This window comes from Acanthisitta chloris, unplaced genomic scaffold (genome assembly GCF_000695815.1).
Source record: "Acanthisitta chloris isolate BGI_N310 unplaced genomic scaffold, ASM69581v1 scaffold3133, whole genome shotgun sequence".
NCBI lineage: Eukaryota > Metazoa > Chordata > Aves > Passeriformes > Acanthisittidae > Acanthisitta > Acanthisitta chloris.
Window position 1 is genome coordinate 177202 of NW_008665313.1, and position 27472 is coordinate 204673.

The window sequence follows — 27472 nt, forward strand, 5'->3', positions numbered from 1 at the left end:
CACTAAAAATTGTTCTGTTGAAAGCTCAATTTTATGTTAAAGTTTCTCCCATTTTTCGACAAATCTGTTTGTGTATAAGCAAATAAGCAGAAGGATTATTAAACCTCATTGCTGCTCTGTGTTGGAGCTGGACCACAAAATGGAAGGGGAAGATGCCAGAAAGTATACTTGGCTTATCTAGAGGCTTAAACATATTGTCTTTATCAATTTGTTGTTAGAGGACAGTAATTACTGAACTGCATTCATGATAGTAGCACCAGAAATGAAAAGTGGAATAACCAGGGTAAGAGGAAAATGGGAGAACAGGTCATCTTTCCCTCCACCCCAGGGGAAAAAAAGCTCAGTTGGGATTCTTTTTACTAATAAAACATAATGATGTTATTGTTGCTGATGTTGTTGTTGCTGTCATTATGCCTGTAAAGCAAAAATGCCATCAAAAGGTCTTGATATCACTGGTACTGTTTATGAGGCAACCAAAAATAGATTAATTGCCCTAGAAATGTTAGTGTTATTCTCACTGAAGCACATTGGAGTGGAGGAGGTCAGTCAATGCCTGAGATGATTTCTTGGCCACAGAACACACCATACCTGACCTGGGTGAGCTGACAAACTCTCCTCTCCAGGGTCATGCCCATGACTGAAGAGCTTTCTTACTCAGCCTGACCTCGTGAAAATATGCATGTGTCCTTGATGCCTTCTAGTCATATGTTGCCTTTGAAATAGGCTCTGATCAATCATTTCTCTCTCAGGTATGCATACCTGGGACTGACTTTGGTGTTGGGCACGGTGTCCATTTTCTTCAGTGTTGCTGTCCTTTGGGTTCTCCGGAAAAGGTCTTCTCCACAAGATGAGACCCTCTCAGCCAACGGGGAGAGAGGAGCCTGTGGGACAAAGAACAGAAAAGATAATTTTGTCACTAGTGACTGTTTGATTCAGACAACTTACTGGCCAGAAAAAGAGACTAGACTTTAGGAAGACTGAGATCTCCACCGTGACTTTACCCAGTGAGTGGTGTTCCAGGCAAAAATTCATCATCAGTGAAGCGATATCTTAACACCCATCCTGAAAACATTCATCTTCATTTCATTTTCACTGTAAACACCAAAAGCAAAGACAATCATTTTAGCGCATGTACATCTCTGAAAACACTACTCACCATTTTTCCTGCTAAGTCAATGCCATTCAAGTGAGGGGATTTGGGGAGGTGCAGCTTACTCCCCCACTGAGAAGCTGTTTTTAGGGCTGCCCCTCAGCTCCATCCCTCCTTGTCAAGCTGCAACAGCTGCTGCTGCCCCTTGGTTTCTTTGTGTGTGTGAGAGGCAGTGGGGAGGCTGTTGTGCAGCTCTCTCTGCCATGGTACCAGCCCAGGAGGATATGGTGCACAAAGCCTGACTTGGCAACCTGGAATGTGGAGGGATATTCTGCATGTGGCCTGAGCAGTGCAGCACGGGGCAGGAGGAAGGAGGTTTGCTGGAAGAATAAACCAGCTACAGGCTCTGAGCATCTCATGAATTCAACCCATAACACCTAGGACATCAAATGTTGTGGTTAAAGATTCTTTTTCAAGTAGCTCTGTTATAGCACAACAATAACAGCAATAAAAATGCCATTGCAGTCAAAGAGACCACGGGAGTATCGTCCAAAGGAAACTGGAATAAAAATAGAGCTTTTTTAGGTTTCCAGCATTTTCTTGCTACTTGCTAGTACTCAGTGTACTAAATAATTCCATGCACTTTATGCAATGTAATAATACCATAATACAAGATCCATATGATTTATTTTTTAAAAAGCTATGACAAGCCAGCTTGGGAAAAATAAAACTAATTGAAAGACCAGGTGACTTGGGGCTTTTCCTTTCAATTATTGTATTTTCTAGCTGAAACTAAGACATGCATTATAGTGTCCATTTACATATCATTTTGCAATGTCAATATTTGGTCTTCAATATATTTGGGGTGGGGAGGACAACAGAGAGCTGTTTAATATGGAGCAAAATCTCAAGAAAGTTCATGCTTAAAGATAGTAATAGCACCAGTGTTCTATCCCTTAAAGCAACTAGAATTTCTGAGAACATGATGGAAAGTAGGCTTCACCTTTCAGCACAGTATTAGCAAAGCAAACCCATAGCACATCATTTGTGCCTCAGCAGTGACTGTAGGTACTCTGCAGCCTAGCCGAGTGTGCAGGTCAGAGGCAGATGTGGAGCCTCTCCTGTGGGATGCAGGAGGAGGCACACATGTACAAGAATGGGATACACTGGACATTATCAATAATAAATGATACATATTCTGAGAGTCAGTGCTGAGGCCAGTCCCTAACGGCACAGATTTTCTTTGTAGAGTTAGAGATATTAAACCACAATCAAGTGACTGCAAAGAAGCAAATATCTTTGATTTTCAAAGGTGAGACTGTTCAAAGAATTGGCTGTTAAAGGAATCCAGCCTTTGACATCAGCCCTTAAGGCCAGAGTGGGAAACACAACCTTGTTAAGAAGTACCCACAGGCTGTATGCTGTGTGAAAAATGGTGTATTATGGCAAGGACCCTAACTGGCACATACAGGAGAAGTCAAGAGTACCAGGCCATGTCACATGATGGGATGTGCAACCAGGCCTGGGACACATGAGCCAATGCACATTTCCCCTTCTACTTCCCAGCAAAAAATGCAACTCTCAAACGTCATAGTATATCTTACTTAGAGGCACATCGTTTTAATCATGCCAGGAGGGAATCATCAGGAACTTCCAAGAAATAAAGGAGGCTGAGAAATAAAGACTGTGAGAATAATGCATTTTATCTATAGCTCATGCCTTCCCAGCATTTGGGGATCATCAGTGAAGGATGGAGTATCTTCAAGTCACAGACAGTAGAACAACTACCCCATCCTTGTTCCACTATCTAATCACTATATATGATCCTGTAATCTGAGTTACCAAAAAAACAGACAGCAAAGAGTGTGAATGTATGAAGAAGAATACAGAGGCTGAATAATGACAGGTTGCCTCCTTGAAATGCTCAAAATAATGAGTAAGACTGATGTATGAAACAACTGTTGTAATGTTTTTAAATAACAGCATGATTGGTATCATCTGAGAGACAACACTGACAGTACCACTTGGGCTGGTTTGACTGTTGATGACACAACACACAGCTGAATTCTGCATAACACTGACAGAAAAACCCAGTTACTAGAACTTACTTCTAGAAGGTATGAAGTGCACAGTACATAGAGTTGCAAGTAGCTAGTTCACAGGGAAATTTTAAAAGTATTTGCAAATAGATAAACATTATTAATAATTATTAATAATCTAGCCCAAAGGCTGTTGCCTAGAGGGATCATAGGTCTGACCCAGGCTGGTTGTCTCTTTTTGTACCTTGGAGCACCACTAAGCAAGTGCTGCATGAAGCAGTTCTTCATCCAGTGCTAATCAATCTCTAGAAGAAAGAAAATCCATAATTGCTGTAAAAATCATGAGAGCAATTTAAATGTGGTGCCCTTTAATGGTGATTTAGAGTGCTCATTAAAGGACCTTACTTAAGCAACATGTGGTTAATATCAGGAGGTTAGTTAACCAACAGCTCATCACAGATTAATACAGTTCATTGAATTTTGAAGAGAGTAAATAAGGAAAGGATTTAGTGGAGAGAAAGTAGAGCACATTCTCACAGCTGGATGGTGAGCAGGTCAGGAAGCTCTCTCATGGCTGTTGAGCATGGTAAGTTTGCAAGGTTGTTGTACACAGTGGTATCCAGAACACTCTTGTAGATCTTGTGATGTTGGCACAACTAAAACAAGATGCTGAAAGGGACTGGTTTAGAAAAAAACCCCTATGATAGTTTATGCAGTCAGCAAAAAGCTGTTTATTTAACTCTGCAAAGGTGGACTATGTTCCAGTGCCTGGAATTCAAAGAGGACAAAACTGTATTAGAAATAAGATAAATTTTTTTCACTAGAACAACTGTCTTTGGGATGTTTCTGACATCTGATAGATTTTTCTGTCATGTGTAGTCTTTAAATCAAGAGACAACCATTCCTGCAAGAGATTGCTCTAGTGTAACAAGGCAGATGAACAGCTTAATGAAGTGGTGTTGTATATAATGCCAAATATTCCACTGCAAGAACCATAATCATTTTTTCAGTCCTGATACCTCAAATAATGTCCCAGACAATGTGAAGGTGTTGGGGGTTTTGCCCTGAGATTTCAGCCTGCAATGGAGCAACACATTTGGATCAGCTCCTACAAAAGTCTAAGCACTCACCTGCACACCTTCAACTCTGCATCTATAACAACAGCTCCAGTCCAAGCTGTTGGTTAAGACTGAGTGTAAAGAGAAGCTATATGATCAGCATTAATATCTACCCTTTGTATCTTAAGTAGAAAAATAAGAAATATTATTAAAACAGGACATCCTGGGCTACTTTTCCCCAGATAGATGCATGATGCAAAACATATCAATGAGTTCTTGTGAAAGACAAATGCTCCACTGAGCAATGGAAGAATCAAGTCCCAGCCACTAGTTGAGATGGTGACACCAAATCAGCCTGACAGAATGCTTTTCTTTCTTGTCAGCCCTACAGCCACAAACTGAAACTAGACACACTAAAACAGGAGCATCAAGAAGCCTTTTCCATCATTATAAAAGTTTTTCGCCTTCTCAGGATTCCTGTAGTAGCTTAACATTTCCCTAGCTGTACACTATCCCTTTTATTTAGTTCGTTACTGAAGAGTTAAATTTTAAAATACATTGATTTTCTGTATTTAGGGATTAGTGTCCTGAGAATAAGAAGGGCTCTAATCAAAGCTGCCTCCTGCAGTTGGCCTCTGCCTGGCTGGCTGCTCCCTGCTACTCTGGCTCACCCCTGCACTTTGGTTTTGGCAGTCACTTCTTCTGGTGGGAGTCTGCTGCCACCCTCTGCCTGGAGGAGTCTGCAACCAGTTCCTGTGCTAAAGGTGACCTGCTGTGACTGCTGTAAGGATTGTTTTTAATCTCACGAATAACCAGAAATTGCTGATAACTCGATGTTCTTATTAAGGTGATTTTTAGTCTCATAATACTTTTTTTTTCCTCTGAATATAAGTTACAGTCATATGGGAGGGCTTGGATTAAAAAAAGGTATGAAATATGCCTTTTTTCAAGTGTGAAGTCATAATCTTTGATTTGATTTCACTGGTTTCCCATTTCCCTTCCTGGTAATTTTGGCCAAGAGCTCTTGATTCAAGAAGTCAGCTTTGAATGTGAATGATTCCACAGGCAGCTTGGACAGCAACAGTCTGAAGATAGAAAAATTCTTTTCAGAAATACTGAAAGCAAAGTATAAAAGATATTTTAATTCCTGGAAAGTTATGAATTAATGATATATACAGAACTAGAAAAGAAACAGGGATAAACTGATGTGTATTCATGTGTTAGAATAAGTAAACCAAAGGAATAGTGTTTCCTCTTTTTGCTATATGATGGAGAAAGTGGCATCTGTTTCTACAGGTTCTACTACTTCCAAATTAGAGAGTAGATTTAGCTCCATCCCTTTTCAGATGTTTAAGATCAAAATGGAAAAAAAAAATATATCCCTTGGGTAGGTCTGTGGAGACAATCTGAATAAGAAAGCTTGGGAATGCAAAGTTCCATCAGAAAACTTTGTAAAACAACAGGGAACAACTTATCTTGACACAGTCAGAGCATTACAGAGGAGCTTGTGGCACACCTTTCAAGAAGGATGAGGATGTTGGTGTGTATGTGCCCTTGGTGGAACAGCAGCAACCACACAGAGCAGCAGAAGTATGCTACCCTGTAATAAAGAGCAATAACCAAGGGCCAAGATGCTTATCTTGTGACTAGAAAATGTCAATCACGGGATGAGAAACCTGCTGGAAGTCGATGGTTGATGGTTTATGCCACAACAGGTTATGAAGAATCACTAACCCTGAGAAGAAGAGGCCAACATCTGTCGTAAGACCATGAATTTTGGTCTCTTGCATGTAGTTAATGCTAAGTACATGATACCTGACTATAAGAACAGACTCCTAGAAAAATTGCAGGGGTAACAATGTTGGTTGGTTTTCTCGTTGTTGTTTTCATTCAGACTTAAATATGATGGATACAATCATAAGGCAACACCATAGATTTTCTCTGCAATGATAAATGACATCTACTTTGATCATGTTATCAATCACCCAGTTACAGAAAACTAAAACTAGTTCTGCACTAAAAGTTACAAATAAAAGGAACCAATAAAATACCAGGAGAGGTTTACGGAAAATTATAGAACAAGTTATCCATGAAGCCATGAAATATGGGTCCACTGTGACCCAGGGCTCCAAGAGTGAGAATCAAGGATGCCTGTTTTTCAAGAAATTATTAAGCATGATTAGCTTGCTTACCTCACAAAATGGGTTGAAAAAAGCCATGCTGTCTTCATTTACAGTCAAGTTTGAGTTTAAAGTATCAGACAGAGAGGAAGAGTTTTTAAAGCTGAAGGACCCTGTCACTTCGATACCAGAATATGATTTGGCCATGACTGGAAATTGAAAGAAGGTACCTATGCATCAGAAAGCAAATCTTTTGCAGTAGCACTAAAAGTGGATGGAGTGTGAGGGAAAGCAGTTCTCAGTGTTGTCAAGACAGGGACTGGCCTTTACACAAAAGGTACTTTTGAGCTTGCAGACTGGATTTGGGGTCTATTTTTTTTCCTGCATTCTTATTTTGTAATTTCACTAACACTTGCAGTTGAATTGCCCTGCCATACAGTGTTGAACTATCATTTTCTTGGTGATGGTGTTTCTGGTGCTAAGAAGTTAAATGGAACTGTCTGGCTGAGAGTCAGAGAGGCCATGAGCAGTGCAAGTTATCACTGATAACAGTATTGAATGCAAAATTTAATTAAGATCCTCCAAAGGTCAGTGTAATTAACTAGACTGTAATTGTTCATAGCAAATAAAATAGGCACTGAGAAAGTGGTGGCAGGGAAAGGGGCATGAACTGCCCAGGAATGGCATATTTTGGTGTTCCAAAAATGGCTTCTCTTTTCAGAACAGTTACTCCCAGGAATCAGGCAGAATGTACAACAAGGGCACAATCAAATCAAATACTTCTCAGGAAGCTAGTTTGGGTTTCCTTGAACTAGGGCTGTAAGTAGATAAAGAGCTGCTCCAAAGTACACATAGTCCTGGGATCTTTTCACATTTGTTTTGCCTGCACTGCTAATAGCACTAAACAATAAAACTGAACAGTCTTCTAAGCACAAGTGTTTCTTGAACACCCAGTTTCTTCTATATACTCCAGGCATTATATTTTCTTTACCTGCAAGTCTTTAGCTGGCTCTAGCAGGTCTGAGCTGAACGGACTTTAGCCATAGACTGTGAAAATAAAACCTCATACCAAAATGTGTTGGAACCAGGGACATTTCTAAAGTTGGGACATCTCATTTTTCAATGCCAGGAAAAGCTCAGGGAATAAAGATGTTTCACAAGAATGTACAGAGGGAACACACTTGCACGTTTTCTACCTAATTAATTTTTGACCACTGTGGATAAACATGTATTTTGGGACCTTTAACAGAGGGCAGAACTGGGAGGAGACAAGATTAAAACATTGGTTTGTGTTGGAAGTTAATGATTCCTCTACCAAGTACCAGCACAGCTATGCTTAAGGGGAGAATATTCTGACTTTTGTGTGGTAGTATAACTGCTGTTGTTGTGGCTACAGAACCTAGGTAGGAACCTCTTTCATATTCTTTTCTGTTTGTCTTAACCTTAAAATGTTGCCATTTAGTGTTTGCAGCTAATGATCATTATGTGTAGTACCAGTTGCATTTCCTGTAACCAGTAACACCAGTAACATTCCTGTTTTGTCAATGCTTTAATGATGGCATTGTATGTGTGTCACTGAACAGTAAGCATCATGTGTCTTGAACAATGCAAGAAGCATTGAGGTCTGCACAGCACTTTGGTATTCATTTTTCATGTTAGGTTAGCTTGAAACGTCTTACTCCGATTCTATGATTCTATTTAAAAAATCAGTAAGGCAATTGGATTAGCAGTGCAGTTCATGTAAAACATTGTGGTTCCATAGATTACTGGAGAATATGTGGCTCTTGATTTGTGATTTGTTATTCTTCTGGGTGGTGGCATAGCCCCTGAGTGCAACTGTGGTGACAAGGAGCCTAAGGGCTTAGTGTCTGTACTGGACTCTGAAGATTTCTCTCAGACATCACTGTGGGTTTCTTTTGTAAGAATCTACAAAACATGTAGCAAAATGTTGTCATGACCTTTTCAAATTAATTGTTCATGCTAAAGTTTTTTAATTGGTGCTCTTATTTGTTATAATTTGCATATAGTCAGGAGATAGAAAACCAAGCTTAAATGGTTTTAATGTTCACTAATCTACGTGACAGGCACAGAGTTAGGCCTTGGCCATTACAGAGTCATAGACCCTGAAGCACTGAAGAAGTCTGAGGTTGTCCTTAGCAAGGCTGGCCTGCAGTCACTCTAGAATTGTCTTGCAAGGTGCCACATGATTCCCCATGATGCTGGGAAAGCTGTCAGCTCCCATCAACACAAATGATCCACACTGATCACTAATTAAGAGTCTTGATCTTCCCCCACCCAAAATGTTTCTCAGAAGTGACTGTACTAAGCATAAGATCAAATGAATTTGTCCAATGTTCCCTGGGTATTTTTATGCTTAGGAGTTTTGGGTGTTTGGTTTATTTTTTTTTCTTTATGCTTGTTTTTGGGGAGAGGATTGTTTTCTTCCCCCAGAAAGAAAGGTTAATTTTTTTTTTAGGTTGACTACCTAAACAATGCCAATAGGTTATCTGACTAACCCTGTCTTTCTGAAAATGCAACTCAGCTCATTACTACAGCAGAGTCTCTTGTGCAGGCAAAGAAAGGTAGTTTAGAGAAGTCATATTAGTGAAAGATGCAGAAAGTTTCATACTTTTGCTTTGTAACCAGATCCTTGGTTTGTTAAACATGGAAAAAAAATACTAGTGAAATAAACCTAAAGTAGCAACTTTATCAATTCTTAAAATGTCAGGCTCAGCAGCTTCTGTATGCTGACCTCAATTGTGAATTGACCTTTTATCTTTTTTCCTAATCTTCTTGTGGCCTGCAATTTCCCCACTCCTGATCAATTCCACCTCCAGCAGGTGTCTGTATAGGTCAGGGTCAGCTGAGGATGGGAGATGCTGCCAGCACATCTGATCGTTGCACACAGCTTGCTCTAATATTTCTCCAGCACAGTTGCATCATCTTTTTCCTTCATTCTCCACCCTGTCCTAGCCTTCCTGAACAAAAATAACACTATATCCAATAGCATCTCTACAAAGCAATGACAAGACATGCCATTCACTACTGGCAGGAGCTGGTCACCCATGGCTTACCTGAGAGTCCTTTCCCTGGATTGCTGGAGGACCTGAGCACTGATGGTGCTGAGCTAATAACATCTAGCTGCCTTCACACTTTCCTGTGTGCCTCAAGGAGCTTTTGCCCCATAAAAATGCATTTTGCTATATTTTTCTTCACTTTTTTTTTTTGTTGTCCTTTATCTTGCCTGGTACCCTAACCTCTGCCTCTGGATGCCTTTTTCACTATTTGCCTCTAACTGCTCAACCTGCTCTTTGATATTTATGCTCACACTTTTCAATCTTACTGTCCTTCCTTCTTGTGCCTTCATAGCCTTTCTCAGAAACTTTTCCTGGGGTAGCCTTGTTCTGTCCGAACTTATTCAGTTAACAGTTAAAACAGTTTACATTTTACAGCTACATTGGCTGTATAACTCTTTTATCTGCTTTGCCTATAATTTCTATCTTCATGTTTCTCTGCCTTCACTTCTTATACTGTGATTCTGTCAGGTTGTACCTTCAAACTCTCAAAAAAATCCACTTTTTAAATCCTGTGACCTGCAGTAACATGCTCCCCCAGCATCTTATTGTAGGCACCAATGTGTAATATAACAATAGCAAGAAGAAGCTGATATCTTCAGTTTACAGAGGGACAGAAAAATTTTAGGGGAACAGATGCTCAAAAGTATTTGTGCATTAACTTTTCCTGAGCACTAAGAATCTTATTTCATAACATTTCTGTTGGTAGCTCTTCAGACTTGGGGAAATCCTTTTCTCTGCTTCTTCTTCCTATCTGTCTGAGAAGCCAAAGGGGAGGAAAAGGTAATTTGTTTTGCCCAGATATGTGTGCTGACCCAGACTTACAGCACAGCCACTGAAGAGTTTAGGAGGTAGATATGAGCAGTGGGAAAGCAGATGGACTTTTTTCCTGTATTGAAAACATTCACCCAATGTTTTTCAGCTGCATTCAACCATGGAAAACTTCTTTGTGTGATTCCCCCCCTCTTTCTCTCCCTTCTTCACCCTTCTCTCAAATGAGGGTAAAACAAAAAGGAAGGGGACAACAATTTCAATATTCTAACAGAATATGCAATGCTCCTATCTGCAGGTCTGAAGATGGTTTGTTTCAAGTGACCCATTTTGTTCTGAAGGGTCTGCAGTGGCACCTGGATCTTCCTTCAGAAACCTGTTCTGTCTGTAGTTGGAGTTGCACAAACTGGCAAGTGTTTTCATTCTTCAAAGAAACTTTGCAAACAGATATGTAGGCTTCCCTTACAGCTTCTCTCTGAAGTGTTCTTTTTAAATGTTTACCCACCTCTCAGATACAGAGTTGTGAAAAGAAGACAAAGTAAAGTATTGAAATATTCATACCAATAAAACTAAATTCAACTTAATAATGAAACAAGGTTTTCCACAATAAAAAAAAGTGTTCTATCAAAGGGTTATCTTCATCTATTGCTACAGGGTGTGCTTTTGCTGAGGGAACTGGAGCAGTTCTGCTGAACTGCTGAGTTGCAGATGATTTCATGCATCAGGGCATATAGACAGCAAACAGAAGGGCATTAGGGATACCCTGGATATTACTGCAAGAAGAAAAAACATATAATAACCTTATAGGAGGCCAGTTAGCTAAATGAATAAAATTCTTTTGTCACTAGGAATTGTTTCCAACAGGCCAATGTAAAGGAATAGGTCAGATGGTGCAGGGTTGTTACAGATCTTCCCAAATTGATTGAGTCCTAAGCCACATGGCCTGCAAATGTAGAGCTTCCCTAGGACTCCCTGTGTTTCAGCACTGATGCTTTGTTGACCCTTGTAGTTTGTTTTTGGGCAGAGACTTTGTCTCTTTATCCTCTGTGGAAATTGCTTTTTTAGCATTAAAAGACTCATGGAGGAAAAAAAAAAAGGAGTGAGGTGTAGGGAGTGGTGGCTTTTATTTCTCTTGAAAAGAAATATGTCCAAACAAGGCACTTCAGACTTTAAACAAATATACACTTTGAAACACCCAAGTCATTGAACCAATGGAAAGATTTGGTTTCAACATCTCAGCATTTTCCTATAACTACTGTTTCATCAGAACAGTCCCAAGGAACTCTATTTTGGCATATATGCTTTTGTATTTATCATTGTTTTCTCTTGGGTTCAGGTCACTCAGTAAAGGAACCAACCATGACCGTGGAAACCAAACCCAGCAATGTCAACGACTCAAATCAGGAAACAGAACCTGACCAGGTTTTGGATGATGAAGTAAACAAAAATCCACCAGTCAAAAAGAAGACTTCCTCTTGCACTGGATTGAAGGTTTGGTGCCTCATCAATATCACCACAAATTACCATCATTAGATGTAAAGTAATGTTGTTCAAGATATGACATGCCAAATTCCTTCATTCCTGTTCCCCCTGTGTTTTCTGGAACTGGTTATACACTGGAGGTACAGAGGATAGTCAGATATTTGTCCTAAAGAAAATAAACATTCCTGATCTGACATATTTACTCACAAGTTACTCGTAGATGGATCCCCTTCTTGGTCATTAGAGCTAGTAACCTCCAGTGGAAGACTTGAACCAGCTTAAAATGGGTGCCTATGACACACTTGTCTGGAGGTTGCTGTCACCACCCATTCTTGTAGGGTCAAAATAGGGTGAGGTGAATCATATTCCAAGACATTTACCTAATCCAGAGCTGTAGGTCAAACAGCCCAGTGGTTCCCTCAAACCCAGAGGCTTTCAGGAGTGCACAAGAAGAACTGACTGAACAAAGCCTGTAAACTAATGAGAATTTTGCTATCATGTTAAAGCCTTACATGTATTGCTTCTGGTTGAACTGCAAATACTACAAGGGCAAGATTTCTTCTGACACTAATGTGTTTGGCTTTATGTTTTGACTGAATCTTCAACCAGCTTCATCTCAGGTTAAATTCCACAAACTCTGTGGAGTTGCAATCAGGGACACATTTCTCTCTATAAAAAGGTCTGTAAAATGAAAGATTAATGGAAAAAAACCAGGTAATTTCAAGCTTCTCAAGGATTGGAAAGAGTTTGGCTTAAGTATCAGGCAAAGGCTGTTATATTTCTTAATTTATCTGACTCACATTTGCCACCCATATACACCTGCAAAAATGGAACCAGATCTCCCTGGGAGCCTCACAGGACTAACCATCATATATGTGGGTAATACTGCAGATCTATGTCTAATCCTATGGCAATTAGAGTTTAACAGACATAATGCTGTGGAGGTAATAAATGATGAAGTGTTATTCTCCCTCATCTTCCCATGAAGTGTTTTGTGTTCTACCTGAGGATTGCACTTTCAAACCCAAAATACTCCAGTCATTTTTGTCTGTGTTTGCATGCTTATCTGCAGTTTCTGATTTCAGCCAAAGCCCCTGAGAGCACTGCTGGCATGAGGCAAGGAAACTGCTTCTCACAGACTTCTTGCCAGTCAAGCTCAAGAAATATAAAATATGTGTTGTGGTTTAACCCCAGCAGCAGCCAAGAACCACGCAGCCTCTCACTCACTCCCCCACCAACGGGATGGGGGAGCGAATCAGAAGGGTAAAAGCTACAAAAAGACAGTTTAATAGAGAAAGCAAAAGCTGCACACACAAGCATTAGCAAAACAAGGAATTAATTCACTGCTTCCTGAAGACAGGAGGTGTTTAGCCATCTCCAGGAGAGCAGGGCCCATCACGCGTAACGGTTCCTTGGGAAGACAAACACCATCACTCCAGATGTCCCCCCTTCCTCCTTCTTCCTCCCACCTTATATACTGAGCATGATATCCTATGGTATGGAATATCCCTTTGGTCAGTTTGGGTCACCTGTCCCAGCTGTGTCTCCTCCCAATCTCCAATGCATCCCCAACTTCCTTGCCAGCGTGGCAGTACGGAAAGCAGCAAAGGCCTTGGCTCTGTGTGAGCTCTGCTCAGCAATAACAAAAACATCTCTGCATTATCAACTCTGTGTTCTGCACAAAACCCAAACATAGCCCCATACTAGCCTCTGTGAAGAAAGTTAACTCTACTTCAGCTCAAACCAGCACAATATGTCAGGACAAAATCCACACTTGTGAGATTTTGTTATTCATTCCTGACAAAAGGAGAGTAAATGTATCTATTTTCAAGTTTTTACTTCCTGGTTTGGCTACATTTCTTATAGTAGATAGTATTGCAAAGTCTAAATCTATATTAGCTTCTGTTTAATTACCCAAGTTTGTGTTGTATTGGAACTTTTGCCCAGTGAGCAATAAGTCTATTTGTTTTTTAGACTATGTGGAAATAGTTGGATAATATTTAAACCAGCTTAGTTTAACTTTTTAGCAAATAAATCTTTATTTACAGAAGCCACAATGTGTGTTGCTGGAAGCAAGTATAAAATTACAAAAAGTATTAAGCTTTTCCTTATGAGGTACATGGAATACAGGCAACATTTCAAAATAAATCATCTGAGACAGAGATGAACTGAGTCAGTCTGTACCACCTTCCGCATACTGGGAAATTTGCATAGAGCCTTTAGTGTGATGTCAAGTCTTTCTATATGATTGAATTAGAACCACTTATAAACTGACCTAAAATAAGTGACATGTGGCCCAAGCAAAAGGCAATTTGGGCTAAGATTAACTCTGAGATGGACTAGTATCAATAAATCAATCCTGATTAGGCATTTTGCCTCTGGCAAATTTTACATTTCTGCAACATCTTTGGCACCATTTTGGCTGACCAGCTCTGGTCCTCAGCTTTTGGATAAATTTAACCACATATGTCGGCAAGGTAAGATATCCCCAGGGAGTTATTTGACAAATTTAAGTTCTGTAATCCATAGATTTCTACTTTAGCAAACCTCTGGCCAGCAATGCAGGGAAGATGAGGTTTTCTGGCAATTAGGATGGTTATTACAAACCTGACCCCTAAGGCAGGCAGCTGCTCTCAGTGCAGCACCTAGCACCCCTCTCCATCAGGGGAAACCAGAGCAGGGAGAAAACAGAGCTGAGACATCACCCTGGCACCCTGTAGTATTAGGGTGTATGAAAACTCACACACCATGTTGCCACTCCAATCTGAGTAACAAATATATATTATGATGACGACTGTTCCACACAGTTTTAAACATATGTGATCCCTCTCTGACCAGTTTCCTGCCTCTACCTCCCATTTTCTCTCTTAATCTTTCCTCAGGCGTTCCTGGCTGCTTTATCATTCAGCTACTTCAGTAAAGCATTGTCTGGTACGATCATGAAAAGTTCCATCACTCAGATTGAACGAAGGTTTGACCTGACATCATCTACTGCAGGTTTCATCGATGGGAGCTTTGAGATGGGTAATTGATATTCTGTACCATGCAGAAAAATGCTCAGACTAAAATCAGGCACAGCATCTGGCACTAATTTTGGTTCATTACCTTCCAGGTAACTTGCTGGTGATTGCGTTTGTAAGCTACTTCGGAGCTAAACTTCATAGGCCCAAAGTAATAGCTGTGGGATGTCTTACTATGGCTTTGGGAAGCTTTTTATCAGCATTGCCTCATTTCTTCATGGGATAGTAAGTAATAATCAACCTAACATTGGAATCCAATCCTGCTTTCAAGTTTCAAACAAAATATATTGTTTGAAAATCTTCAACCATTCTACTATGTTGGTGTTATTGCTTTAATGGATTTTATACTCCACCTGAATGGCAAACTGTAAGAACACCTTATTGGGAAAATTAGAATTAACTCAAGAATGTGGCTTCATTTGTTGCTGTGGAGATGTCAGGATCATGCAGGCAGGAAAGTCAAACCATTACAACCCACAATAAAATTACAAGGAATATTGAATGCACCTATGTGATTTTCAGAATAAGCTTGTGTTGTTTTGAACAGGACCTCAAAGCTCTGAGTAGATAACTTCATATTGAGGGACATCTCTACCTGAAATATGACTTTATTTATCATAACATGCGACTTGTGTAAAATCAGGGATTCAGAGCTTACTCACTGGAGAAACCAACACACAAAGAAAGATTTCTTTCATTGAAAGAAATCCTACTCCTTGCAACAAGAAACCTTATTGTGTAAGATGATGCATTTTGCTCTCCTGTGGCAAACAGCTGCTCCTCCCACAATGCACCCTCTCAGTTCCATGAAGAGCCTACAGATGGATCAGTGCTGGTAGAAGTGGTATCAGTGTTTTTCCTGTTCCAAGTGCACATGGCTCATTAAACTGATCTTCTGTATCTGGTTTAGCTAAATTTTATTCATCTTCTCCAGGCTCAGAGAATTACTGCATGTTGCTTATATGTGATAGTGTTTCTAGTCATAGCTTGGGCACAGCACATTTAGACTAAGACATATTTCTGCTGCTCTCTTAAATGAATTGTTAGAATAATAAAATTACATATTCTACTGTAAAAAGAAAACTGAGGAATGCTTTTTTTTCATGATAGTGGATCTTGTACTAGCATCAGACTTTTCATCAATTTCCCAGTGCTTAAGACAAACCATGTATCCTGCTCATCTACAATGGGAAACTCATAAAATTGCTCATGAACCTGGGCTTGACTGTAAGGAAACTGTTCTGCACTGTCTCTCCTGATGACTACTCTGTTTCAACCTGAAAAATAAATGTGCCTGGTCTAACAGAGTCAGCCCAGCTCCTAGAAGCAGAATGTGTGCTTTACCATGCTGTTCTGCTAAAGCTAATTGTACTTTGCACCTCAGCAGCACTCGTATCTGAGAAAAGGATGTTGTTAAAGCAGCTGAACAGCTCAGCTGCCTCCCTGCAGCATTGCCTTGCTTCCTGTAAATACAGCTAAAGAGCATCTTCTAGCCACTAACTTTATCTACCCACTACTATGCACCAGGTCTTTCTAAATCAAATGCTAATTATCAGGCAAACAGGTTCCACCTGGAGATGACTCCTCGCTCAGAACCCCAGTGGCACAGAATGGGTTAGGTTGGAATGGACCACAATGGGTTATCTGGTCCAACCTCCATGCTCAAGCAGGGCCATCCTAGAGCACATGGCACAGGAATGTGTCCAAATCATTCTTGAATATCTCCAGTGAGGGAGACTCCACTGCCTCTCTGGGCAATTTGTTCAGTAAAGTTCTTCCTTTTGTTCATGTGGAACTTCCCATGCATCAGTTCGTGTTTGTCACCTCTTGTCCTGTTGCTTAGCACCACTGAGAAGAGCCTGATCCATTCATTCTTTTGACACCTTCCCCTCAATCCTATCTGAATTACTTTCAAAAGCCCTTTTGAATTTCCCAGCTTAAAATATTACATATCCCAGACAGAGGATTCTAAGATTAATTGGTTCTTCATTTTAGTATTTTGTTTTTCCAAAATGTGCTTAAAAAATCTTCTTGTTTATTCCTTCAGTAGCACTTTGAATTGATATTTAATGTAAGATACCTTTTTCTTTAGGGAAACAGCAGCCAAGTGGTCCTTGCCCTACCACACTAGTATTTCCCTAGTGAGCACTGCTTCTAAATCCACTGTGTTTGTGTTTGCAGTTATAAATATGAGACAGCATCACATACAACTTCTTCAGACAACTTAACTTCGAGCATAAATCCCTGTTCCTTACATCAAGATGTGAATGACAGCATGTTGGAAGTCTCACAATCAGGTAAGCAACTGTAAGTGTAAATAGAAATACAAGAGCTAGTTTTATCCTTAGTTGCAAGTGGAATAAGTCATTGCCACATGCAAGATGCTCAGGATTTTTCTCTACTGAGATGAACTTCAATCTCTACCTGCCTAGGAACATTAGCAATGCTTAAGTGCATTTTGTTCACCTCTTTTGGAGAAGAAGCATCCAGTAAACACAAATTATAAGGATACAGATCCCCAGTTTTCTATGTTCACAGTCACAAATTACAATAAATCACCTCAACAATGAAGGAGATGCTGAGACTGGAATGGATTCAGTCATCCAGGACCTGGAGCTAGTGAGGTGGAAGAGATAGTGTGACAGGATATGAAACTGCCAAGAGTTTACTAGAAACAAATGGAGATTCCTGTTAACTTCCTTACAATATGAAGTACAGCTGGTTTACATGTTGCTTTGCATGGCATACAGGGAGAGAAAGAGCAAAGCTGTGCCCCAGAAACCATCTGAAACTTTCACATTAAAGACACATGTTATATGTCAGGTAATATATTTATGACAATATAAATCTGCCTTGTTTTTTGTAATGAGTTTGTTTTTTTCTGATGGGTGATACTGCATTTTTAGAAACTAAATGCAATGGAGGTGGAGGAAAGTGTTATTAAAAGTTTATAGTGAGGTTGATGGCCTTTCATCAGTCTTCCACAAGGAAAACGCTGTTAATCCCTTAAATACTAAACTATAATGATTTGATGTGCTGAATTTCCTGTGATTTGTCACTGTTTCCCATTCAACTGTTTTATTACAAAAATGCAAACTCTCGTCTGCAGGTTGTGAGAAGGAACCATCATCAAATATGTGGATATATATCTTACTGGGAAACATGTTACGTGGCATTGGTGAGACACCAATAACACCATTGGGCATCTCTTATCTTGATGATTTTGCTAAAGAAGAGAATGTTCCTGTGTACGTAGGTAATCTCAACACGAAGTAAACCAAGAGATTCATACTATAAGAGGTCGATCACCCTCTGCAGAAGAAAACATTCAGCCATTAAAGTGTACTAGCATCTGCTTCATTGTATTTTCAGCATGTTTGCACACAATAGCCATGTTGGGCCCGATATTTGGTTTCCTGTTGGGATCTTTATGTGCAAAACTGTATGTCGATATTGGATTTGTGGATCCAGGTAAGCAAAACAAAGGAAAAGTGGAAGTAAGCCAATACCTGTTCATGACAGGTTCCTCTAAACAGTTTTAATGATATTAATTCTATTAATATAAGTTAGATTTAATTTAGATTTTTTCCATAAACTTTATCATGTACTTATATATATTATATATGCTATGCAATTTTATTAAATTGCTGAAAGCTTTTAGGGTAAAGGCAGAATTAGACAGGGAGCATGTTTTAGACTTGTGTTTTAGGATTAAAGGATTACAGTACATGTTTAACTTTAAGAGTTAGTACCAAGCACTCTCACTCTTGGATCTCCAAGGTGTTTTACTAAACTGGGCTCTTAGAGAAAGGATTCTTCTAACATAACAGTTTTCCAGTTTTAGGGCATTACCTGCCCTTTCAACCGAGTATTTAATATTTTTTACAATTCATGTAATGTTTGCAGTGCATTATACAACCAGCTACTCTCACCTTCCTTGCAACACAACTTTTAAAGCCATGGCAAATCTCACTGATGCCACAGAGAATGCCTGAATGCATAATAGCAAGCTGCACAATGAAGGTGTGCAGAGGATGCTCTCAGTAGAAATGTATCAGCCCTAAAAGCAACTCACGAGTGCCTAAAAGCACCACATTGTGGCCTGTCTGCCACCCATTTTGGTTTCCCATGTGCTGGGTAAGGACCTAAGTGTTGCCATGTCTGCCACAAAACATCACTCAGTGTAAGATGTAAAAACGCAGATGAAAGATCTCTGCAGTGACAGAACAAGGGGTCATGGCTTCAGACTAAAAGAGAGTAGATTTAGATTAAGAAATTCTTTACTGTGAGGGTGGTGAGGCACTGAATAGGTTATGCAGAGAAGAGCTCCATCCCTGTAACTGTTCAAGGCCAGTTTGGATGGGTCTTGGAGCAACTTGGTCTAGTGGATGGTGTCCCTGACCATGGCAGGGAGTTAGAACTAGATGACTTTTAAGGTCCCTTCCAACCCAAACCATTCTGTGATTCTGTAACAACATTCAGGTTCAGCTTCTTTGTTTATGTAACTTGTGTCTGTTTCCCTCCATTCTAGGAAGCATCACTATCACCCCACAGGATTCCCGCTGGGTGGGTGCGTGGTGGCTTGGTTTTTTAATAGGTGGAGCAAGCAGTCTCCTATCTGCTATTCCATTCTGCTTCCTGCCAAAGAGTCTGAAAAAGCCAGAGGAAGCCAATAATGACAAAACTTCATGTGGTCTCTTGGAAAATACGAGTGCCATGGGGAATAAACTTAGGCCTGCAAAACCTAAGCCAAAGAAGTTGTCAGCAATGATGAAAGGCAAGTGTTTCCCATGTATAAATGTGTAAAGCAATAGGCACAATGTACATCAGGAATGAAGAGCTCTGCAAAATATTTTGCCTCCTGTGCAATTCCATCTACTAAAATGTACTACAATTTACTCAAATATACTAAAATGACTGATTTAGTCAGCTGCCCCCAGGAAAGGAGAGGTCTGCTAAAAAGTATTAGAAGTGAAAGAGCTTGTTCAAGACTCTGAGGTTCTGCATGCATCACCTGCAATAAATCATTGCCTGAGTGGCACTGACCTCTAAAATTTTGTGCTAGAAGACATTTAAATAGTGGAAAAGTGTTTTTCCTTATCAGGATGTAAAGAAAATATTAGAAGGCTCTTTTTGCCACATGGAAAGACAAATTATTCATCTGATACAGCCTATGGAATCTCTGAGGCATGTTGTTACCTGATGCAAATACAGCAGGCTTGAATAACAGCTCTGGTTGTGCAGTCTTTAGGCCAAGAGAGGGCTGAAAATGTGATGGAAAGAGGTGGCTGTGCTTCATTAGCCAAATTCTCCTGTCTTTGTTCAGATCCCAGTGGAAGACATTGGACATCTCCACATAGGCAGCTCCCACTTAGCTGTGCAACTGTGATAATATTCATGTAAGCTGAACAAAGTGTTTGCTGTGTGGAGCCCTTTAGTCTTCATGTGCAGATCTCAACAGAGCATCCAGGCCTTAACCCATATTTCTGTCTTCTTTCAGGATTCTCCTCCTTTATCTTAACCTGTGGTGCTTTTCAAGAACCTGATTTTGCTTTCAGATACTCTCAGTCAAATGAAGATCAGTACAACCTGCTCTTGGACAGCTGAGAGCAGGACTTTGCCCTAAGTTTTGCAGGTTACTCACCAGTAATTATGCCATGCATCTTTCCAAACCAACTCATATGTCCCTTTCTTTCAGATTTCTGTACCTCCCTGAAAAAAGTATTGAGTAATCGAATGTACTTTACATTATTATGTGCCTCACTGTTACAGTTCAGCAGTTTTATTGGTTTCTTGACCTACAAACCAAAGTACATGGAACAGCAGTATGGACAATCTACATCCAAATCTAACTTTCTAATAGGTGAGTTACACCATGCAAGAACTGTTTGTGCTATAAGCAGTGCATGGGGCTAAGTTCTGTGTGTTTTATCTGGGACTGAATTCCTGCCAGGACAGGTTGATGTAAATGGTGGTTTCTCCCGAACCTGAATTGTAAGAACTGCAGATTTTGTGCATATAGGACATTGTTTTGTTATGTTATTATAGCAAGAGCACCCCAAATATGCAATAAGTGTAGTGTGGGAGTTTTAATTGCTGAAGCATCTGACAAGGGCCTTGCAATGGAAGTGGGTTTTGAGGGCTGGGCACTTTTCAAACAACACAGAACCAGACTGAGCACAAAGCCACCTAGAGTCATCACAACAGAACATAAAGCTGCTAGGGACATCAGCCTGAGGACAGGTTTTGTCTCTTCAGCCCATTATAATTCTTTAATTTTAATATTCCCCTTCTATAATCTCTTCCAGGAGTGACATCCTTACCTCCTGTAGGTATTGGAATTTTCCTAGGAGGGCTTATAATGAAAAAGTACAAAATGGGCATCGTTGGAGCAACCAAGTTCTCATTTGCCATGTCATTTTTGTCCTATGCTGTCAGTTTCTTGCACTTTTTTGTTGGCTGTGATAACTATGTGGTGGCAGGAATGACAGTGTCCTATGAGGGGTGAGTATGAAGTCAAGAACATCAAGGCTGAAAGAGGAACATGCTTTTGCAATGCTTAAGAGAAAATGAACACTACCACATGTCATTGTAACAGTTTTGTGGGTCAGCAGTGTCAGCCTGCCAAAGCCCAGTATTCGTTAAAGATTAACTAGAAATACAACAGCAAAATTGCATCATTATCAATATAGATTGTTTGGCTGGGGGGGAGTGTGATACTGCTGTTTCACCCAGTGCTACCTCTATACCAGAAGCAATTCTCTACCAGAGTGTATTCAGTAACCATATGCACAGAGGCCATTGGTAGCAAATCCTGCACAGAGATGGAAAGATTAAAACTTGGTAGACTCTCAGCCTACTGTAAAACAAAATGAAGCTTTTATGCCTACTGAAGATGCTCTTTCCTCTCAGAAGAGAGCACGGGTTTAAAATTTGCAAGGTGTTATTTTTTCTTAGAGTAATAGGGATGTGTGCTGGGATCTGTCTGTCCAGGGGGCCCAGTAACACACTAGGATGTGGGTTGTCACTGCCTCATGTCCAGCCTGCTCAGAGTACCTCATGGCTAGTGTGATCCTGTCTGCATCTCCTGAAAGACTTACTCACAGCTCAATAATTTGTCCCTACCATTCATTTGTCAAGCCATACTGGTTCAGAGCTGAAAATGTGGAGCTGGGCCAGGAGAATGTTTATATTTGTTGGAACATGAGGTCTAATCATTGCTTAACCTGTACTGTACAAGGTTTTCACTAAGAATGCAAATGTTGAACCAGAGAATACACTTAGTAAGCACTGAGATGAAAAAAATGGCAAGCACATAAGATTAATTAACCCAGAAAGGACAAAACGAGGGAAAACATCCTTCTTTGCTCCAGATCTCAATACCCAAAGGATGTCTGAAATTAAAAGGAAACCCTGCGTTCTCCATATCCTCTAGGAAAAGTTAGGCTAGACTTGAAGGGAGGAGTTTTTTTTAACTATGAAGACCAGGAAATTTAGTTCCTATATTGGTGCAATTTTTTACCAACAGCTGAAGACATGCTTGATAAGACTGTGATAACTGTTGCTAGTTCTAAGTTCAATTAGGGAATAGTCTAGCTGACCTCACTCCTTTTTTTCCTGTCTACCCCTGCCAGTAAAATCAGTAGCAATGTTTTTATTTATTTTAAAATTCTTTATAACCTAAAGGGTATCAGTGCAAATAGGATGGAACCTCAAACAGATCTATACTGTAGAGACTCAGCCATGAAAATTTATGCTTTGAGTCTATGAGGGGGTTTCAGCACAGCAACACTGTGTGACACAAAAGGGACTGCACTGACCTCAGCATTGAGTTAACTTCTTACACTTGTCTGAACTTAACTTCCAAGCAAACCCATTCCATACAATGAAAATTCCGTGTTTTCTGAGTGCAACTCTCACTGCCATTGTGCCTCCAATGTGTGGGATCCTGTGTGTGGAGACAATGGAATCACATATGCTTCGGCGTGTCTGGCTGGGTGTGAGTCTTCGGTGGGACATGGAAAGAACATGGTAAGACCCTGCCTCAGTTTCTGAGGTTTTCTACCAGCTTATTTTCCATGTAACATCAGGAATTTAGGAGTATAATGCATTTAAGGAGAACCAAACTTACTGGGGACCAGTCAGTAAAATATTTATGATTTCTGACTACAAACAACGCAGAAGACAGAGAGACTTCTCTGAGTTAGAGCAAAGCTCTAGGTCCTTGGTGTAGATACTAATTTCCATCTTTTGTACAAGAGGGGGAAACAAACAAATCAAATTTGTTACATGTTGCCTGAAGGTTGTCCATAACTTGCCTCTCATAAACCTTGTTTTGCCTGCCCAGGGGTTTTAGCCAACAGATGAAGTACACTAAGATAGTGTAGTACCTTCATTAATGCTTAAGTATGAATAACGGCACAAAGGCCTAGGCTATCCTCAGAGGTCCTGCAGGTACTTTAAACATCATCCAAAATGGATTGCTATGTCCACTGGCAAAAAAATGCTGCTATAGAACATCCCTTCCAACTCTGAGCACTGTTTGTAGAAAAGAAAAGAAGAAGTTGTTGTCCATTGCCTCAAGAAAGGAAATTATATAGGATTGGGATGGTTAGGAAGGCTTCAGGCTCTGCATGTGTCTGAGGGTAGGAATCCCCATTATATGACCAGTATCCTACCAAACCTCCTTTGTGTCTTCCAGGTCTTCCATAACTGCACCTGTCTTCAATTGAGCAGTTCATGGACAGGAAACAACTCTGCCACCTTAGGGCAGTGTCCAAAAAGTGAAGATTGTTCAAGGATGTTTATTTATTATACAGTAATACAAGTCATAGGTGGGTTTTGTTACGCACTGGGAGGCACTCCAGCATACACCATTATGTTTAAGTAAGTACAAGTTGTGTACCAAAGGTGGAGGCTTTCCAATGAACCTTTAAAAATCATGTTTGTTTCTTTCCCTTAGGAAAAGAAAAACTTTTCTTGCAGTGTAGCATGTTTACTTTAATGAGTTTTGTCATTTTCCATGTGTTGGTAGCTGTTATATCAAACCTTGCTTTGCTGCTATCTGCAAGCCAGTTCCAGTGTGTTGCCTCTAAGTACTGCAAAATGGTTTCTCTTAGGAGCTGTAGTGGTAGGACAAGGAGTAATGGATTCGAACTGAAAGTGGGAATGTTGAGGTTAGATATACAGAAGAAATTCTTCCCTGTGAGGATGGTGAGGCACTGAACACGTTGCTCAGAGAAGTTGTGAATCCTTGAAAGTGTCCAAGGCAGATTTGGATGGTGCACTGAGCAATCTGATCTAGTGGAATATGTCCCTGCCCATGGCAGAGGGTTGGAACTAGACGATCTTTGAGGTCTTCCAGCCCAGACCATTCTGTGATTCTATGCTCAGGTTTTCTAGAACATGCTCTTTTTCTCTGCTTGGACATTCTTACTGTATGGATTTTGAAAATGCCATGCATTTGGCAGGATTTCCAGATGTGTAAGGATCTGGCAGAGGCTGGATATATAATGGATTCAAGATCAGTGCCCATCTCTGATGCCTAGAGTGTGGCTCCTCCTGAAACAGATGGGCATATTGCCAGGTGGCTTTGTGCAGTTCAGGATGTGGTGCTGTACAGAGGAAAGTCATTTAAGCACAGAAAGATGCTGCACTAATGACACTACTTGTAACTCATTTGTCGTAGGGCAAGAAGATATTTCCCATCAAGTAAGGGAAATGTGTGCCTGGGGATATTTCCCATCAAGTGAGTAAGGTATTCCATCAAGTAAGGGAAATGTGTGCCTGGGAGTTATGGCAGTTGGAGAGTCCATTTCAGTTCAACTAGGATAGACTGTGACTGACTTTAAAATTTCACTTTAATTATGCTTAATGAATGGACTTCCCAGGAGTTATGTGATGGAAATCAGTAGATTAATTCACCTTTTCATACCACTTAACACATTTTCAGCAGATGTAGGAAGCACTCTTCTTCCAAATCTTGGCTTTCTGTCAAAAGAGTGTTACATTCAGGGTAGTTAACAGCAGTTTAATAGGCATATCTAAGCACTAGATATGCCAATACTTCATACTTATCACTCTTTTTTTGCAGATGTGTTCAGCCACAGTTGAGAGCTCTTGCAGTTGGTCTATACACACTCATTTTGAGAATGCTAGGTAAGAGAAATCATTCTGACTAAATGAGATGTTTGCGTGTATGGCTTTAAATGATACCAGTGTAATCACTGTTTGTAAACCAGATGTGTCCTTGAAATAGATCCTGGGCTCTTCCTGAATATCCTGGTTTTTTCTGAAGGTCTAATATTTGCTCAAGTGTTCATTGGAAAACTTGCTAACTCAATTCTGAAAGTCTTTGACCTGCTGACTAAATGGTGTTGCAGTTTGGGAGCCTGGTGTTCCAAAATGGGAGGAGTTTATAAGCAAAATTAAAGCCTTAGGTTGAATTTCTGAACAGCACTATAAGATTTCAAATTTATGACTCAACCAATAGCTCACTAAGACACAATGCTGCAAGATCTTCAGTGACTCAGAGATCAAATCTGTTGTGCTTCTCTCTTCCTTCACTAAGGAACATCCAAAATGAGCATTTGTCCCTCTACAGCACAGATGATCATATATACACAGGCCTTTATAGACAGATGACTGAGCTCAGACTCTCACAGGAGGCCTAGGGTAGAACAGGCTGAGAATATCCCTGTTTTTACAGAATAAATGATTTTCTATATAAGAATGCAAGATGCTCCTGTAGGAACAAAGCTAATGTGAAACATGGTCCTGCACAGGCCGAAACTTGGATATGTCTGAAGTTAATGCTCACCTTTACTCCAGCAAGGCTAGGATTTTGTCCCATGGCTGTCATGTTTTGCAATAAAGCAAAAGCTCATATCTGGCCAAATCACACGAGGATTTCAGTTGTTTTACCCTCTCTCAGGCAGAAGGGACTATCAATCAGTGTGGACAATTTAGGCTCTGCATAGAAGAGGGAGCTATGCATCAGTTCTCTGCTCCAAATACACAAGTCCAGCTCTCCCTTGCAGGAGCTTAGGATGCACTGAAAGGCAGCAGTGGCTCTCAGAGCCATGACTGAGAAACTAATGTGCATGACTGTAAGCCTGGCCAAACCCATCAGATCACATTTCCTGGGGACTGATGAGCCCCATGGCATGGAGACAGGGTCCCAGCTCACAGTTACTCTGATAAAGGAAAGGAAAAGCTCCCCACAGTCCAACTCACCCATTGCCACTATTGCAGCAGGTAACTCAATGCTAAGAAAATATAAAGCTGATTTCTAGAAAGATGTCTTTTCCTGTTCAATCTTGTGACATTTCTGCTCGTCTCCTTGCAGGTGGAATTCCAGCACCAGTTTATTTCGGAGCAGTGATCGACAAGACATGCTTGAAATGGGGAAGCACAAGCTGTGGGCAGCGAGGGGCTTGCAGGCTCTATGACTCCAATGCACACAGGTAAGGCAAATTAGGGCACAAAAAGCCTTTTTATTCTCTACAGACACATGCTTTGTGCTCTTACACTGTAGCATGTGAGGCCACTGATCAAAAATTATCATCAGATAGTAACTCTAGACTCAGACTTAAGTTGGTCCAGAATTCCTGAAGTTGAGAAATCTCAAGATCACATGTTAAGCTCTCAGTTTTCAGTCAGTTGTGCAAAAGAAATTTTGTCTCATGGCAGAGTTCTGGAATAAATTGTGGTTTTTAATAATTTTTGACCCAAATAAAAAGACCTAAGGCTTTAGGATTTACCATCAAGAGGAAAGTTATCCAAATTTACCTTATTTGCAGGTAGTTTATTCATAGTGTCCAGAATGTTAACTCTGTGCTTTGGCCACTTTTAAGAGAGAAATTAATCCATGAATACCATGATCAGTAGCTGAAGATCTTGGTTAAACCCAAACACTATTGGTCTCTAAGAGGAATATTCCAGAGATTTTTCTCAGTTTCACCCAAGCCTTGGCCACTTCTGATGTGTTGGTTTGGGTTTTTTTACATATAATAGCCCACTCTGGTGACCTCAAGATATTTCTAGCCCTAAAAACTCCAAGGCCTCAAAAAATCAAAAACTTTTCAGAAACAAAGGGAAGATGATGGAAGTTTTGTTTTGCAACTATTTTCATAAGCAAGAAGAATATTATAAATTCTTTAATGGAAGGTTTTGCAAGCAAAAATGTCCATTTTGTGGTACCATTCATAAAGAATGAGTTTTAGGGCTTTTTCCCTAAGCTTTTTTGGTATATACCTGATCCTTAAAAGCCATTAAAGTGATTGTCTTCAGGGCCTGTGAGAAATTCAATGCCTGGCACTATCTCCTATGCTCTGTCCTACAGGTATGTCTTCCTTGGTTTAGCAGCAGTGTTAAGAGGTCCTTCCTTCTTGATTGCAATCATTTTTTATATATTGGTAAAGAAACACTTTCAGAATAAGAACTCCAAGACTATAGAGAATGGACGAGAAGATGTTTCTATGAATAAAGAAGATAATTGCAAGGTCAAAGAACGTTTGCCAGGTGCTTCTGATGCAGAGAATGAATCCTCTATTTAGAAAGCCATTTAGGCCAGTGGCACATGAATCAGGACAGCTTCTGTTAGAAACAACCTTCACAATGCTATCAGCAACTAAACAATAATAACACTGTTCAGAAAGTATAACTAATAGCAAACCTGCAATCAACAACAATAAAAACTAACATACAAGTATGAAAGTGCCTTACATGTCCCTAGTTAGCAATGACAGACAGAAGAAGTTGCACAAACTGAACCAAATTCTCAACACCCAAAGAAAAACATTCCATGGAATTTCCTG

At 40.1% G+C, this 27472-nt stretch overlaps 2 protein-coding genes across 2 annotated transcripts in view; both read left to right on the plus strand.

Annotated features, from left to right (window-relative positions):
- Positions 1-972, plus strand: part of SLCO1C1 (solute carrier organic anion transporter family, member 1C1) — an 18866-nt gene extending 17894 nt beyond the window's left edge. The window contains 1 exon segment of the mRNA XM_009071683.1: positions 750-972. Within this exon segment, the coding sequence (XP_009069931.1) occupies positions 750-972 (223 nt within the window).
- Positions 1-27211, plus strand: part of LOC103799371 (solute carrier organic anion transporter family member 1C1-like) — a 27684-nt gene extending 473 nt beyond the window's left edge. Inside the window, exons 2-17 of the mRNA XM_009071685.1 lie at positions 10451-10561; positions 11489-11643; positions 14517-14658; positions 14747-14879; positions 16836-16951; positions 17764-17910; positions 18027-18125; positions 19186-19431; positions 20353-20517; positions 20963-21158; positions 21424-21426; positions 22523-22685; positions 23356-23540; positions 24748-24812; positions 26002-26119; positions 26998-27211. Of these exons, the coding sequence (XP_009069933.1) occupies positions 11512-11643; positions 14517-14658; positions 14747-14879; positions 16836-16951; positions 17764-17910; positions 18027-18125; positions 19186-19431; positions 20353-20517; positions 20963-21158; positions 21424-21426; positions 22523-22685; positions 23356-23540; positions 24748-24812; positions 26002-26119; positions 26998-27211 (2124 nt within the window). The 5' untranslated portion in view covers positions 10451-10561; positions 11489-11511. The remainder of the gene's footprint in view (positions 1-10450; positions 10562-11488; positions 11644-14516; positions 14659-14746; positions 14880-16835; positions 16952-17763; positions 17911-18026; positions 18126-19185; positions 19432-20352; positions 20518-20962; positions 21159-21423; positions 21427-22522; positions 22686-23355; positions 23541-24747; positions 24813-26001; positions 26120-26997) is intronic.
- Positions 27212-27472: the final 261 nt, after the last annotated feature.